Below are 17398 nucleotides of genomic sequence, written 5' to 3'. Positions count from 1 at the left end.
CCTGTTGCTGGCCCACCCTAGGTATCACTAACTGCCGACTTTTCAATCACGAAACATCACAATGGGATCTAAACACAAACACAACATCCAACGAACCGCCTCCCCCCTTTCGATGGGCGATGCGTTCTTTGCGGATCACTGACTATGTATGCATGGAGATTGGAGACATGGAGACACTCGATAGAAGGTGCGCTGCTTGCTGCATCGAATCGTCCAACAAACACACAATGACAATTGACAATTTTTTACTCTACATTATGAACCGGCCCCAGATCACCGCTCGTCGTCGACCGGTAGAACCATTCGACCGTGTGTTGCTGGCTGCGGTCACTCCACCGAACGACGAATATGCTAATAAATTCGTCATGCTCACACAGTCCGATTGGTTCTGTAAATACACACTATTGCTGCACTGTAGTACACTGTTGTAGGGCACATTCTGGCGGTTGGTGGTGGTCAGAGCCAGTTCGACGCAATGATTTATTCATCCCGGGAAGATATGATAGATTTTTTTTGTCGCAAGAGCCAGTCAGTGGCGCAATCGCGGACGAACGGACGGATGGAAGCACGCGATACGCGAGTCGGCGGAGAGCTATATTTTCGCAGCGATGCTCTGTTATTAACTAAATCGCGATAAGATCTTTTGTAAACGGTGGAGCTGCAAAAGAGTATAAATCTATCTTTTGGCTTGGTAGAGCACACGTCTATCTCCTGTGCATTGGGCGTGTAACTGTAGGGAAAAAGGGCGCGAGCTTAAGACGCCAGAGTACGAGAAAAGCGAGATTTTTATGGAGAGGTAAATCACTCATATCGAACTGCAAGGCTTGCGATACAAATGATCGCGGAACGAGGCTTAAAATGCACGCTGTGAAGAAAATGACCGATCCCATAGAAACATTGGTGATAACAGTCTTTCCAAGGAGTTTGGTAACCAAATGGAGACGCTTGGTTGTTGATGCTCTTACATGCCAATAGGGCAATGCACTGTTTTGATTTTGTATGGGATTTTGAAGTTTCGTGGCCTTGTTGTTTACAAAATTTCTGTAAGAGTGAAACAGAAGGAGAGAATTTCATGCAGTGCCCTATATGCTCTTCATGTTCAAATTCAAAAATCAATTAATTTTAAAAATATGTTCACTACCTAAATTCGTAAATTATTCAGCTTAATGATGCTGCATTTTACCTCATATTCCCTTTTATCAGAGTTGGAGCTGACTGGTAGAGCTTCACTCACTTTCATCATCATCAACATGTTTGGCGTCCATAAATCGTTGGCATAACAGAGTAATATGTATGTATAGGGCTAGCACAATATGGCTTTCTCATTTTTCCCAACGCCCTCTGTCTTGAAGCCAGTATCGGTTCGGTATACTCGTGCCAGTCAGGACGGTTGATTTTGATGAATGAGGTCTGATTGGAAAATGCGTTTTGATTTGGTTTTGATGCCTACTTCTCGTCCTCACCGTATGCATTTTTCCGCTTCACAAACATAATCCTTAGCAGACAAATACAAGAATAATTGTGAACATAAATCATTCATTCCACTTTGTACGTACAGTAATAGCTAATACGCATTTATGTCTATTTGTCTACTGAGCCTATTTATTTTTAGCTTGCCAATTGTCAGTAGACTCTTACGTTAATTAAATGGGTACCACCTTTTGATTTACATGTGATTCACAATTATTGGCCGTAGGATGTAGGGATTTTTATTTCGTCAAGAGCGGTACCATGATTTTGGGTGAAATAGATCTTCTTCTCCTTCTTCTGTATGGCTCTACGTCCCCACTGAGACTTGGCCTACCTCGCTTCAACTTAGTGTTCTTTGAGCACTTCCACTCCACAGTTATTAATTGAAGGGCTTTCTTTGCCTCTGCCATTGCATGAATTTGTATATTGTGAAGGCAAACACAATGAAACACTATGTCCAGGGAGTCGAGAAAATTTTCCCGACTGGAACGGGAATCGAACCCGCCGTCTCTGGATTGGCGATCCATAAGCCTTAACCACTAGGCTAACTGGAGACCCCTGAAATTGATCAGTGGGGTGAAATTGATCAACGTGAGGGTCATTTTTATTTGTTAAAAATAATGCTTTAACAATATTAAAAATTGCATACTTTCAGGCGTTTTTTTTTCGAATTATTAAACTTTAAACTTAATTAACCTTTGCGCCCTAACGTATTTTGCGCACTCAAAATTTGATGTTCATTTGGCTCTATTTTCTTCCATTTTTACCCGATTTTAAAAGACAATTCACACCGTCTTCAGCCAGAGGCTGCACAGACTGAACACATTACTTACACTAGACAACGGACAACACACAGAACACCCAGTGGCCCAGTGATGAATTTTTCGTTTGACGAAAAGTTTTCACCGACTGGAGCGGGAATCGAACCCACACTCCGAGGTTGACGATACGCCTAGACGACTGCCGCCGCTAACCGCACGGCCACAAAGCCCACGTTTGATGAAATTTTAACAGAACAACCGGAAATGACTACCATTTTATAGAATGCACCGTTTTTTACAGATCTTATATGGATCAATAAGTTTTTACATCTGAATCATAAAGTATTTAATCTTCGGATACTCTGAGGTCATTTGGAACTATAGTGACCTCCCAACAAACATTTTTGCTGAACAAGAGTGATTCCGAGGTACCGTAAAACTGGGGGTAACTTTGATAGATTTTTTGCACACAGTGAATTTAGCAATTAAAGCATAAACTGCGTTTTTTTTTTTGTTTTAACTGTACATAAACATACAGGGGATGGCCAAAATGTTTGGGATAGGCAAGTTTTTTTCTCCCACAAAAAAAATTCAACATGCTGTAACTTTTCATAGAGTGCATCAAAAAATCTCAAATTATGACTGTTTGTCAACCATCATTGGTACAAATTTGGGCTCGATTGATTAATGTTTCGCGAAGTTAGAACCGATCGGGTAAAACACTATTTTTTAGACAACACATTTTTGAGTTGTCATATCTCGGAAACCAGTGAACCGAATTGAATGAAATTTTGAACGTACACTAACAATATGTAAATGCTTCACAAATTATTAAAACATACGTACTTTTCAAACGTTAAAAAAAGTTATCATGGATTGACACTTTTTGGATTTTTCTCGAAAAAATGTAATTTTTTCACATCAATGTCAATAAATTTTAGTGTTGATATCCAAAGATTTCCCACTTCTGTTCTCAAGTTATCTCTAATCAGATATACATATTAGAGCCTAATTAGATTGAAGGAAGAACACATTTAATAATTTTTGCGTGGTATTGTAAATTTGACTTATTTTCCTCTATATTGGTAAAAATTTCAACCCGGTATAACTTAATTCGCCGTGAGAAAATATTACATTTAATTACGTCGTATTAAGTATCAATATATTGTTGATAAACGTTAAAAAATTCATTCAATTCAGTTCACTGGTTTCCGAGATATGACAGCTCAAAAAATAGTTGTCTAAAAAATAGTGTTTTACCCGATCGGTTCTAACTCCGCGAAAAATTGATCAATCGAGCCCAAATTTGTACCAATGAAGCACATATAATAAGTTGACAAACAGTCAAAATTTGAGATTTTTTGATGCACTCTATGAAAAGTTACAGCATGTTGATTTTTTTTGTGGGAGAAAAAAGTTGCCTATCCCAAACATTTTGGCCTTCCCCTGTATTCCCAAGTAACAATTATTTGATTTTTTTTTTTGTGGTTTTATTACAGCAATAATTAAAACTCACAGTTTTATGACTACTTTTATGACAGACAACCATTGATGACATGTTTTATAGTATACTTGAAGATATCCATAAAGCCAGATTTTAAGAGTAAACAAAACTCTCCTATATGTAAACCTTCTGGCATTAATTATTACCACAATAAAACTGTTCAAACTCTCAACAGATGGCGATCCATTTGATTTGTAACGACATCTGTTGGCGGAAAAACAGAAACTACGACACTGCTAGGTTTATTGCGGTCATCATAAAAGTAAACTTGCTTTCGTTTTATTTTCGCTAATTATGGTCGTCGCCATAATGAAGAATTAGCTGACGTGAATGTAAAATAGTTAATTTTGCTCAAATAAGCAATGAATTGAAAGATTGCAGCCATTTCCATAACATTCCCTCATAAACAAACTTTCTTAGCTGAATTTTCTTGTGATTCGAGATAGTTTTACTAAATTAGCAAAATGATAAATTTCATTCCAAGATGATAATATTCATTATTTTCGGAGCGCATTAATTTTATGTTTCTGCAACCCCAATATTCACGGTAAAATTGAATGCGCATAAGACTACCAACACAATAACTACTGAAATATTACTTTGAAATGATAGCTTTCTACTTACGAATGTTGTATCCTCCTGAACTTTACGTGCCATCGAAGATGCTTCTCTGCATCTTTAGCTGTTATAGTTTTTGTTGAAAAAAAAACAAACAACAATCATCATAACCTCTTTTCGAGGATGGAAAAATTTTCAACTAGGTTTTAAAACAGTTTTATTGCTACTTTAAATGTGGTTTGTTAAACTTCTCCGAGAGTGGTCCACTTAACCGGAAGATGCTCTTAAAGAGGTTATCAAGAGGTTTTGATGTATAAATCAGATTTATTGCAAGTTTTATGAAATTGGTCATGAAGATCTCTTATAGAGCCTAACAAAACTTAAAATGTTACTTGGGATTATTATGTGTTACGCATATTGAGTTTTCTTTTCAAGTTGCATTAGAAATTTATATTATCAAATATTGGACACAACAGTTCTAACACATTTGTGTGAAGTAGCCTATTGTCGCGCTTATCTTTTATTAGAGTCCTGCGGCGGTCGTACGCTCGCAAGGCATACCGCCGCATGACAGTCGCAAGGCAAAACAAAAGAAAAAGTGTTCCCGCCAAAAACAAAAGCACGTGGGTTTCGCGAAGTGACAGATGTTTTTGAATGTATTTGTGACGAACGGCAAGAGTAGCTCAGTGGAATGAGTGTTCTTGCTGTCAAACCCCATATAGTGGAATAATATACTTTTAAATCTGGTGACGCTTTTATGATTAGTGACTGTCGCGCTAATATCAGAAGCCAGAGGCAGATAATCGCCATATTCTGATTTTTCTTGAGAGGCATAATAAGTTAAAATTCACGAATAAAAAGAAATTCAAAAAAAAAAGTTCAAACACAGAGAGCAGACATCCAAGTGCAGTTCCGAAACTGTGTAAGGAATTTAACGGCCTTTTGAAATCGGCAACACAAGTGGCAATAGCGTGGCGCTGCAATCGGTTAATTTCGCATACTTATTTAATTCACCACTTGAAATGTTTCAATTTACCACTGACTGTGGCAATATGGTGTTTGGTGGCGTTAGTGTTGTCATCGTGTATTGGTTTGCAATCTTACTCAAGTAAAGATTTAAATCCTTACACAACTTTCCGAATGAAATTTATTCTAGCCTGGTTGTCTTTTCTCTGTGGTTCTAACTACTTGAAATTACAAGACATTGCATACATTTAGGCGTTTATCGATTTCCGTCCCAATTTTCAAAATTGATTTCAATTCGTGAAAACACGCTTTGTTAAGAGATTCAAGATCTTATTTAGGCTACTATGATTGATCTACCGAGACTAAGCCACAAAATGAAAAAATAACCAAACCGTTGTTGTAGAGCAAAATGTTTGAAGGCGGTCTCCTTTGGCCAACCGACTTACCCCACTGGGTTTCCGTATACACTCCCGTGCAAAAGTTTGGGGTCACCCCCTTAAAAAACATGGAAATGTTTATCGGTCATATCTCAGCCATCTTTCATTGAATTCACTTGTTCTTAGACTCAATCGAAAGATAAAGGGTTCGATTTGATTCGTAGGTACTTATCACAAATTGCATGTAAAATGTTTAGCATAAAAACTTTACCTAAACTTACATGTTTTTCCTAAATCTGTACGAAAAAATGGTTTTCCTAGTAATTAAAAATTAGGTCAGCCAAATTTTGAAATGAAAGATGCATTACATCCCCATTTCTATCCTCTTCGAGAGCAATTCATTAGATTTAAGTGGAAAAAATCATACCACAATTTAAATTATCGATTTAGATTTACACGTCACCGTGCAAAAGTTTGGGGTGGTCACCCCTTAGTATGCTGCATCGTGCATAAGTTTGGGATCATCTTCCAAATAAAATCTGAGTGAGATTTTTATTCAAATCGTCATTTTTTTTTGTACAACTCCAATTCCTTCCCTTGGTACCTGAATGGCAGGACACAGAAATGGTTATACTATGTTCATAAACTAAGTTCTAGACTAAGTTACATTCTTAAGGTAGAAAATGGTATATAAATAAACTACTTGATAAACCACATAATAATTTTGATTGACTTATCACATACTCCTTCTTCAATTCTCCATATAATTTATCTGTTGTTAATCGATGTACAGGTGAATAGCTTTGAAAATTTTATCCCACAATCTGAAATAGCTAAATCCCGAAGGAACGCGGAACGCACTATAATACCAAAACCTATAAATCCCGATTTGGATAGCAATAGTTTACTCGGAGAAATGGCATTCGTTGTTATGGGTTTTGGTTATGACCCTTACATTTATGTAGGGTAGAATTCACAGATCAGTAATTTTCATCTCCCTTCCATTCTATTTCACACTTTATATAACGAACTTAACTGATTTAGTATGGATTGTATATACCATTTTCTACCTTAAGAGTGTAACTTGATTAAAAAAATATTATAAACATTTCATAACCATTTCTGTGTCTTGCCTTTCAACTACCAAGGGAAGAAGTTGTACAAAAAAAATGACGATTTGAATAAAAATCCGACTCAGATTTCATTTGGAAGGTGACCCCAAACTTTTGCACGGTGACGTGTAAACCTAACTCGATAATTCAAATTATGTTATGATTTTTTCCACTAAAGTTTAATGAAAGGCTCTCAAAGAGGATAGAAATAGGGTTCTAATGCAACTTTCATTTCAAAATTTGGTCCACCTAATTTTGAACTACACGGAAAACAATTTTTCGTACAGATTTAGGAAAAGATGTAAGTTTCGATAAAGTTTTTAAAGTAAAAATTTCATAAGAAAAAATTGTGAAAAGTACCAACGAATCAAATCTAACCCTTTAACTTTCGATAGAGTAAGAACAAGTGAATGGGGCACGTTCGGTGTAGTACTAGATTTGTAGTAATGAGCTAAGTTTAGTATGGTGAGAAGGTCAATTCTCAGTTTCTACAAGGTCATGGTGCAAAAAGCGTGGGTATTATGATTCCTTGCCTAATTTGATGTTGTTTGACCAAACTTTGGATATCTATTGTTCGGAATCGGTCGAGAAATACGCTATTTTTCTGTAGCAGTCGCTTATCGATCAGCTCAAACTAAAACAAAACATTTATTGAGTATACAGTTAGAATAACCCTTAATCAACTTACAAGAAATAGTTTCTTCTCTCTCCTGCGATGCCCTACTACTTTAGCACTTTGAACTGATGATTTCCAGCGCTAATCGCCTATTCGATGTAATAAGCTAGCTATTAGCTTTCGGAATATCACCGTGCTTCAACTTCCCCGAACGTGTGTGCAATAGCGACTTTAAATGAATCAGGCTAATCTGCGTTGATTGCCTTTTAATTCACAAATTTTGCAATATGCTAAACACGGATTGAACTCAAATTAACTTTACTAAACTTAATTCAACTTTATCGCAACGTATTTCAAATTTGTTTTTGTTTTTATTTCTCCCTTCTTTCGCCAAACATCATCAACGGCCTTCAACCGCAGTTGACTGGCCGCGCATAACACTGTTGCGTTCACATCTATGATAAACAACATGCAATAAATGGAGAAAACAACAACATTGTTGCCCAAAGTTTTGCTCAAACAGTATCAAATTAGGCAAGGAATCATAATACCCATGTTTTTTGCACCATTTCATTGTAGAAACGGAGAATTTACCTTCTCACCATACTAAAATTCAGCTCATTACTACAAATCTAGTATTTCACCGATCTGTTCTAATCAATGAAAGATGGCTGAGATATGGCCGATAAACATTTCCATTTTTTTTTTGAGGGGTTGACCACAAACTTTTATAAAGGAGTGTAAATCCAGAAACGGTCATCCAACATGCCCAACCGATGCATTCCATGAAACGGTAGTAATTTCCGGTTGTTCAGTCAAATTTTCATCAAAATTGGGTAAGTATTGAAGAAAATAGAGCAAAATGAACATCAAATTTTGAGTGCGCATGAGTGTGGTGATGATGATGGTGATGATGATGATGATGATGATGATGATGATGATAATGATGATGATGATGATGATGATGATGATGATGATGATGATGATGATGATGATGATGATGATGATGATGACGGATCTTATACACTAAGAAAAATCCGCCTCTAGTATCCATGTGCGCACATATAGAATTTTTCTATCAAGCTTTGCACTCGAAAAATAAATGCATCGCACATAAATTCAAACTACGCATTTAGAATATAAATGCTGCTGCACATATTTTCCATCCGACTATTAGATTTTTTGTGCAACCTTGCGTGGAGAACGTTTATGTGCGCGCATATAGATTGTAATAATGGAGTGAGATGGATTTTTGCCAATAAATATGTGCGGATTTTTTTAAGTGTAGAATACGCAAGCTAACTTGATAATTTTCACTAAATCACTTGTTCAATCATGCAGGATTGCTGTTCTGAATTTTAGAAATTTGATAACTAAACTCTATTTACGTATCGAAATACTAAGTTCTATTTTATTAGTGCGTAATTTTCAGCTATATGAATGCACAACTCAATTTATTATGCCTCTCAAGAAAAATCAGAATATGGCGATTATCTGCCTCTGGCTTCTGATATTAGCGCGACAGTCACTAATCATAAAAGCGTCACCAGATTTAAAAGTATATTATTCCACTATATGGGGTTTGACAGCAAGAACACTCATTCCACTGAGCTACTCTTGCCGTTCGTCACAAATACATTCAAAAACATCTGTCACTTCGCGAAACCCACGTGCTTTTGTTTTTGGCGGGAACACTTTTTCTTTTGTTTTGCCTTGCGACTGTCATGCGGCGGTATGCCTTGCGAGCGTACGACCGCCGCAGGACTCTAATAAAAGATAAGCGCGACAATAGTTTCCAAGTTAATAAAAAATAGTCATTCAATGAGTTACGGGAATTGATGTTTTTCGCTGCTTTAATATTGTGCATTTTGTCGTAGATTATAGCGCATTTAATTGTTTTGGTGTCTTCTGCGCGGTCAATCTTCAATCTCCCGCACTTATTGTAGAAAACACGAACATGATGTACTGGCGACGATCTATAAGCAATTTTGAACATTTAGGCGCGATAATCTTCGGCGAAACGTGCAATACGCAACTGAGAAGAAATATAACATTTCTACACTCAAATTAATTAACTGATAGAATCTAAGTGCAGAAAGCACATAGATTACGAAGGAGAGAGAGAAAAATCATTCTATGTGCAACTAATGAAAATTAAAAGTTACATTATTATATTTCATTCTTCCGATAATATTTTTGGAGTGTAGCAACATAAAAAGCAACACTTTCTACATCAAATCCAAGCACAAGCATAACAAGCATGAAACGATCATGGCGCGTGCAGAAGACATACAAATTCAAACGTGGTGCTCCGTGGATTGAGTCTTGCTGTTTTTGAAGGTAAGAAGTTACGTTATTATTCAGGCTTCACAAACTTTTTCAAACTACGTGCATTCCTTTTGTATTTTCTATAGGACTGCACTACAATGTCGACTGCTTCTCCACCGTCACCAATGACGAACTTGCGAACGGTTTGGGAGCTGCCGGATGCAGCTGCGACTGAGAGCCTGAAATGAGGACGTGCTATGGACAGCTATAATACCAAGTATAATACCTAAATTCAAGTATTAAGTTTAAATAAAATCAGCTTGATCGTAGACTATGCGAAATTTTTGATTTATTTACATTTTGAAGCTCTTCCCACGCGTAAATCATGTTATTATTCGTCATAATGAAAACTATGCACTTAACGATTGGAAATCAATAGCGACGCACATAAATTCTATCATGATTGAATCGGAAAAGATTCAATAGCGCTGCACTTATTTTCCAAGTGTGAAAGCAACTGGTCACGATCTAAGTGCAGAACTTTTAAATTTAATATGCTATTTATTCTGAGTGTATAGCAGAGCAACTAGTAAAACGACTGACTTCGTTGAGTACTGGCAATGGAATGAAAATTTTATTGACTACCTTAGTAACTAATAACAAGTTCATAGCGACGCGAATTACAGAGCTACTATTCTCAATTTAGTTGAAAATCGGAGTTTTTGACTAGCGAAGTTGGATTTTTCTCCAAATCCATGCGTCGGACCTAACTTCGGAAGTGGTGCGCTGTATAGTAAACCTGGTCCGCTATACAGCGCACCACTTCCGAAGTTAGGTCCGACGCACGGATTTAGAGAAAAATCCAACTTCGCAAGTCGAAAATTCCGGGTTTCAACTGCACGGAGAATATGATCGCAACACTCCTCCCTAATCCACGACGCCTGTTACACTCAAATTAATCGACTGATAGATTCTATGTGCGTTAACCACATAGATTGCCGGCGAGAGAGAGAACCGCCTGTTTATGTGCAAGTAATAAAATCTATGAGTAAGATTAATGATTTTTATTACTACTGAAATACATTTCAAGTGTAGCAGCATAACACGAAATCTAGCGCACATAAAATTTAAAAGATAGAATGACCATAAGAAACATATGGCGCGTGAATGTTTTGCTCGAAAACGTGTTGTTGTTAATCCAATAAGCGGAAAATTGGAAGTCTGTAGAGGTAATTATAACGTATTACGTTCATTATAAAGTGATTCAAAACAGTTAATTTATTTTCAGAATTGGAACCGATCGCTTCAGAAACACAATGAAAGAAGAACTGAGGTAGTTCTCGAACATCCATCTAAAGTTAAGACTGGAACGGATTGCATGACCAGGTTACAGTCTGTGAGCTCATCTCTGGAGGTCATCATCGCAAAGTCCGTCATGCCAACACAACCATCCGGCCACCGAGTGGGTCACGAGGCGATTATCCTAACTGCTGAAGGAACTGGCGGAGCGCACGACGAGGCACTTCACCCTCTTCCCTAATAGCTTTAATCTTGATTTGTTTAATAAATAAAACCAGCCCGATCACTGATTATTCAAATCTTGCATTTATTTCTATTTTAAAGCCAATCCCACGTGTAAATATCTTTATTATTTGTTCCAATGAAAACTATGCGCTGAACGATTGAAAACCAAAAGTGACGCACTTAAATTCTATCATGATTGAATCGACAAAAATTCGATAGCGCTGCACATATTTTTCAAGTGCAAAAGCAATTGGTCACAATCTAAGTCAGGGCTGCCCAACCTTTTTTGCTTGTTTCATACATTTTTGGTCCGAAGGATCGTAAAAATGGTCAAAAATTATAACTTTTAGTATCAAATGGAAGCCCGGTGTGAGGGCTAATGGGTGCATGTGTTAGAATTCAAATTTAACTTATCCACTTAGCTACCGTGGCAATTCAGTCAAAAAATCCATACGGCCCGCGGGCCGGACTGTTTTTTGGGTTCAACTGCACCGGAAGGTAAAAGTTGTCAACAAATTCTAACTTTTTCACTTGAATAACTTAGATGTAACACTAAGCCGGATTATTTTATAATCGGATTCTCCGCCCAAAAATTAGTCGAAATCCAAAATTTCATTATATTTGGAGTCCAGGAACTATTTTTAAAATGCATTTAAAGTTTACATGGGGAAATTTTTTTTGATCGGGTCGAACTGTCACTTTATCGATTGAACTGTCATTCTATCCACGAAAATTAAAACTGTTTTGTTAATTTAACCACCAAAACAAAGGTATTGGAATCCAATAAAATCGCGTTATACTCAGAAAAACGAGCTCTTTCGATTAGGATATAGAAAATAGCAATATTTTATTCACTAAACAACCCAATTTACAATTCGGTGAGCTGATTTCGTCAAGTTCAACTTTGTCTCCAATATCTTCTCAAATCTCTAGCTGGTGATGCTTGTCAAAGAACGCTTCTTTACCGATGTAGTCAGTCAAACCATCCGTCAGCCAGTCGGCGGATTTGTTATGATGTTACATCAGACGAGTGATCGAAGGGAACGAAGTCAATGTTTTTAGAAAATAGTTAGAATATTCGTAGTTGTTTTCACTAAAACACCACAATTTGGTGCAATGTCTGAAAAAGAACCCCTCCAGCGAAAGACCCAACCCATTCCGAACGCGGTCATAGATCGACAGGGCAGCGACGGCGACGGAAAGCAGTGGGGCTACGATTTGTACCCGGAGCGGCGAGGCGAAAAGTACAAACCCAGCTGGGGCCGGGTGTTGCTCGGAATCGAGGGTACCGAAAACTTGGACAAAATCAAGTGCGAGCGGAACGTTTACTCCTGCATTAAAAACAGTCCGATGGTGAAGCTGATGATGGGTGCTCTCAAGAGCTCCGGATGGTACGGTTAGAGTGAGGTTTGTTAGAAAATTTATTGATATTGTATGTTTTCTCATTTCAGCGCCATCGACATTCGGCGACACATTGCGTGTGAGGTGTGCGATGTGTCCGTCAGCGGCGGTTACGATCCGGTACTGAATCAGGTGGTGGTGTGCCAAAACATTGCGCGCAACGAGGGTATCGTGCAGGGAGTGCTAACTCACGAAATGATACACATGTTTGACTACTGCCGGAACGATTTGGACTTCAAGAACATTGACCATCTGGCGTGTACGGAAATCCGGGCCGCCAATCTGACGCACTGTTCGTTCATGAGCGCTTGGACTCAGGGCGATGCTTCACCGTTCAAGATTAAGCAAGCGCATCGGGATTGCGTTAAAACCAAAGCGCTCAATTCGGTGCTGGCCGTGCGGAAGGTTTCCCCGGAGGAAGCGATCGAAGCCGTCGAAAGGGTGTTTCCCAAATGTTACAACGATTTGGAACCGATCGGCCGGCGGATACGAAGAAATTCCAAGGATATGTACAAGGCGTACCTGGAGGGTCCCATGTATGGATATGACGTTGACTAGTAGTCGGTAAGTTTTGTACGGTGTTCGGTCTAGTAAAGTTATGAAATTGGCATTGGAGTAGTCTTATCCCTAATCACAAGGATATCACATTCCGAAGTAAGATTTGTAGGAATCACTATGGAAGCCCGATTTTTTTTCATTCAATCGTCTGGAATATTTTCTCGAGTGTGTCCGCCCACACGACTGTTTCCGTTCTGATTTATGGCAGTGTTGGGAATACTCACCTGCGAAAAGTTAGACTCACTTGCTTCTATCTCAGTCCAGAAGCATGCTATCAAAAATGATGTTTAAAGGACTTTTAGATTGTAGTTTATTCTAAAAGTTTGCCGAATAAAGTAAAGGTCGCAGACGCATACCAAAACCGTGAGAGAGCTGTGAGCACAAGGTGAGTATAAATTACACGAATTTTACTCACATCGTACTCACAGCTCTCTCACAACTTTGGTATGCGTTTAAGACCTTTACTTTATTTGGCAAACTTTTAGATTAAACTACAATCTAAAAGCCTTTCAAACATCGTTTTTTGATAGCATGCTTCTGGACTGAGATAGAAGCAAAAGAGTATCACTTTTGCAAGTGAGTATTCCCAACCAGGGTTGTTACAACAGCGCGGATTTCGCGATTTTCGCGGATTGCGCGATTTTCGCGGATTGCGCGATTTTCGCGGATGTGGCGCGGATTTGCCCCTGGAATTCGGCCCTCGCGCGGATTTGGCGCGGAATTGGTTTTGCAAATTTTGTATTTTACTCTGATTTGCATCATAGTTTTTTTGTGTAAGATTGCCTTCTTTTGATCTACCTACCAGCGCTTGACGAATCCCTTCGACGGATTTTGTTCTGTGAATCTTGTATATGAATTATGAATTTTAGTGCTTGAAGTAACTTTTATTCCCGTTGATATGAATCTTAGACCCTTTGGATCTTGGGCAATATGTTTCAGACTTTCGGTAATAATTTAATACGAAATTGATATAGAAAGCTCTGAACTAAACCAGGTTATTTACTTTACATCTATGTAGTTTATTGTCGTAGCAATATGAAGCTTTTGCATAATTAATTTTTACAACATAGGTATTTAAGTAAAACATGGTAGCACTATTTTACCTTTATAAATGATCATCCGACATAACATATTATCTATTGGATTGAGAGGAATGAACTAAACTTCGAGCTCTGCAACGAATACTTCTTAGAAATTCTATAACAAAATCCAAGCAAACATCAAAGGTCTTCTTCAGGGTGTATCCCCGGAATTCCTCCAAGGATCTTTTCTGATATTGTTTTAAGATCTTTTTGAATGAAATATTTTTTTTTTGGGTAATGCTTTCATTTATAAAATTCTCGAGTGATTTGTTGATTCTGTACAAAAATCTTGTAAAAATATCGAAAGAAAAATAAAATTCCCGAAAGAGTTTCTGACAAAACTATAATAGTTTGTAGTTCCACAGTCGTCCACGTTGGCTGTACTGTATAACAAGCGCGTACGGCATTGGAACAGAGGGGACAAATCCGCTACGCGCATGTATTGATTGATCTTTTGATTTTTTGAATACAAATTTTTCAAAAAATAAATTATTCTAGGAATTTCATTACAAATATTTCTCAGGACCATCCATCAGAAGAACTCCTGTAACAATAGATTTACCGTTGGAATTTTCAGAGTGGTACACCGCATAGTTATAAACTGTGAAGACACCATGATGGAAATTTATAATAAAGCATATAAACCCCTATGAGAATTAATGGTGAAAATTTTGGAGAAAAACCCTGAGGAATCTTTGCATGAATTCATGGATAAATAACTGGACTAGTACCTGGAGAAATTCTTGAAAAAAAAACCCTGGAGGAATTTTAATCCAGCAAGAAGATCTAAAAAAAATGCAACATTGTCTTTCAGGAATTTTCCTAGAGTGTACTCCAATGATTGCTGTAGGGATTTTTTAGTATTTTAACTGCGAAGGTATTTTTGTTTGTACAGGCATCTCCATAAACTACGTAGACTCATTTTTGATTATTTCAGAACCACCCTCATAGACTTTGTCTATACAAAGTTTTCGAAATTAGTATGAAGCTTAGTCTTTGACCAGGCCACCCCCGCCCCCTAACAGTCTACATAATTCGTAGACGAGCCTAAGGTTCCCTGGATAATACTTATCTAAAGTTTAAGTTTCTTTCTATAATGTCTTACTGGGATTCTCCAGATATTACTATTTTTTCAAATTTCTAAGAATTACTCTCACAATGTCCTACTCAAATTCATGCTCATTATTTTAGGAATTCCCCGTAAAAGTTTGTATCAGGTACTTTATATAAAAACTTCAGAAATTGTTTCCGTTTCATTCAGATTTCAAGGATTTTCAAGAGATAGCTCCATGATTATTTTATTTTTTATTTTTCCAATATTCTCTTTCAGTGCTTGAAATTCAGTGAATATGAATGGTACGATCAGTCATCAGCGCCAACCATCACTACGAACGAACACGCACAGGGAGCAAAGAGAAACCGAACCAACTGCGACCACTATTCCTCATCGGTCGGTTGGCTAGTGAAGCATACTGACTGGAAACCATTATTTCTCGCTTGCTGCGGTGAGGCTGAAGATGCGTAAATGATTCAGTGGATTTATTTTTTGCTCAAAACTTGTAAAAATAATCAATTTATGCATAAGAGAATGATGGATGTGACTGTTATAATCGATTTAATTCCAGTTTATGTCTTTTGCACTGTAATAACGAGATAAAAATCAAGTATATTCATTGCCGTATACACCGGCGAAGAGAGAGATTCAGAGAGCCGCACGGCGCTGAATCGTCGTTCCTCACTCTCACTCATATTTTTTATTGCTCCCGCTCCCACTTGCTTCTGAAGCATGTTAGCCAATGAAGGCGTATTGCTACCGCTTTGGGTTGAAGAGCGCCGGTCAAAGAAGAGCAAATTTTAATTCGTCTGAGGTAAAACGCTTCAATTTTCAAGCGCTGTTCTCTTTTCTAGAAATTTCTTCACAAATCTTTTGGTATATTCTCCTGAATGTCGGGTTCTGGCAGATATTTCCAAGAACACTCTGTAGATTGCTACAGCGATTTTACTAAAAATTCTTGAGGGAATATTGCTGAAAAAAAACATGAAATTGAGTTGTGACAAAACGTCTTCAAATTACAGAAAGCTTAGAACATTTTAGATGAACTGCGTTAATTTACGAATCAACAATTCAGCTCCCACCGGCACTGAATCAGTCCATCCCAGTTGAAAGTGCCTTTTCTTTATACACTATTGTAGATTGTTCAAATTTTATGTTTAATATATACGTAATGTAGAAAAATGAAACTTTACTTCCACACTCTCGCGGATTTGGCGCGAATTTGATTTCATAATCGCGCGGATTTGGCGCGGATTCAAATTTTGCTCGCGCGGATTTTTTTCCACGATTCTCGTAACAACCCTGGTATTCCCAACACTAGTTTATGGTGTGCAATGCTGGAACCTGGAATCGCCTGCCATTAGCAATGAGAAGTTACCCAACGATTCAGAACCGCTCTGCACACTAAACATCGAGCTTGTAAATAAGAGAATGCTTTTTGAATATAATTTAATAACTAGCTGCCCCATGTACTGGTTTTTATTTATATACTTTCACTTCGTTGACTTAAATTAATGGTTGAACCGATAAGTTTTAATAAAAATTACATGAAAGCCTTCCTTGACTTTTTAAATTTATGATATAGTTAAATCTGTATATCTTGCAGCTCTGACTGGAAGGTTAAAAGCTGTATTATTTATAGGGTGATTCAGGTAATTTTGACAGACCGTTACGCTTATATATTTTGGACACTTCTTCCATATTTGATTTTGCCGTAAATGTCCAAAATATTGTCGGGCCGCCACCAAACCGGACGTCGCACAATCAAGTCGCGACGCGACCCAACTCGCGACGTTTTTGAATCATGTCAAAAGTAGTGCGCATCCTTCCCGTTGTTGTCAGCAGCACAGCGCACTAGATGCGAAACAGTTGCGACACTTGTGGACCAAGAAAATGGCAATTTTTGATTGAATATCGATCTTGATTCCAACCGGATAGACAATAAATACGCGTAACGATCTGTCCAAAATACTTGAATACCCCTACAAGTATATTTTTTAATTATTGATTCATCTTATACAACTATTGATATGATGTGCAAAACCCCATATAGAAAAAAATATCTTTTCACAAATCCTGGAAACTTTTACCAAATTTCGAACGAGTACTGTATATTTTTGTTTCTGCGATACTCTAGTACTTCAATC

The 17398-nt window shown here is 37.6% G+C and overlaps 2 protein-coding genes across 2 annotated transcripts in view; one reads left to right on the top strand and one right to left on the bottom strand.

The window, feature by feature from the left end:
• LOC109420660 (villin-like protein quail) overlaps positions 1–805 on the bottom strand; it is a 66932-nt gene extending 66127 nt beyond the window's left edge. Inside the window, exon 1 of the mRNA XM_019695082.3 lies at positions 255–805. The gene's annotated coding sequence lies outside the window, so the exon portion shown is untranslated. The remainder of the gene's footprint in view (positions 1–254) is intronic.
• An 11346-nt stretch (positions 806–12151) lies between these two features.
• On the top strand, positions 12152–13167 carry LOC109420659 (mitochondrial inner membrane protease ATP23 homolog). The gene is made up of 2 exons (XM_019695079.3): positions 12152–12547; positions 12608–13167. The coding sequence occupies exons 1-2, from the start codon at positions 12273–12275 to the stop codon at positions 13113–13115; spliced, it is 783 nt and encodes a 260-aa protein (XP_019550624.2). The 5' UTR covers positions 12152–12272; the 3' UTR covers positions 13116–13167.
• Positions 13168–17398: the final 4231 nt, after the last annotated feature.

The sequence above is a fragment of the Aedes albopictus genome, chromosome 2 (assembly GCF_035046485.1).
Source record: "Aedes albopictus strain Foshan chromosome 2, AalbF5, whole genome shotgun sequence".
In the NCBI taxonomy this organism is placed as follows: Eukaryota; Metazoa; Arthropoda; class Insecta; order Diptera; family Culicidae; genus Aedes; species Aedes albopictus.
The sequence above is the reverse complement of the archived record's forward strand: the minus strand, read 5'-3'. Positions and strand labels throughout refer to the sequence as shown.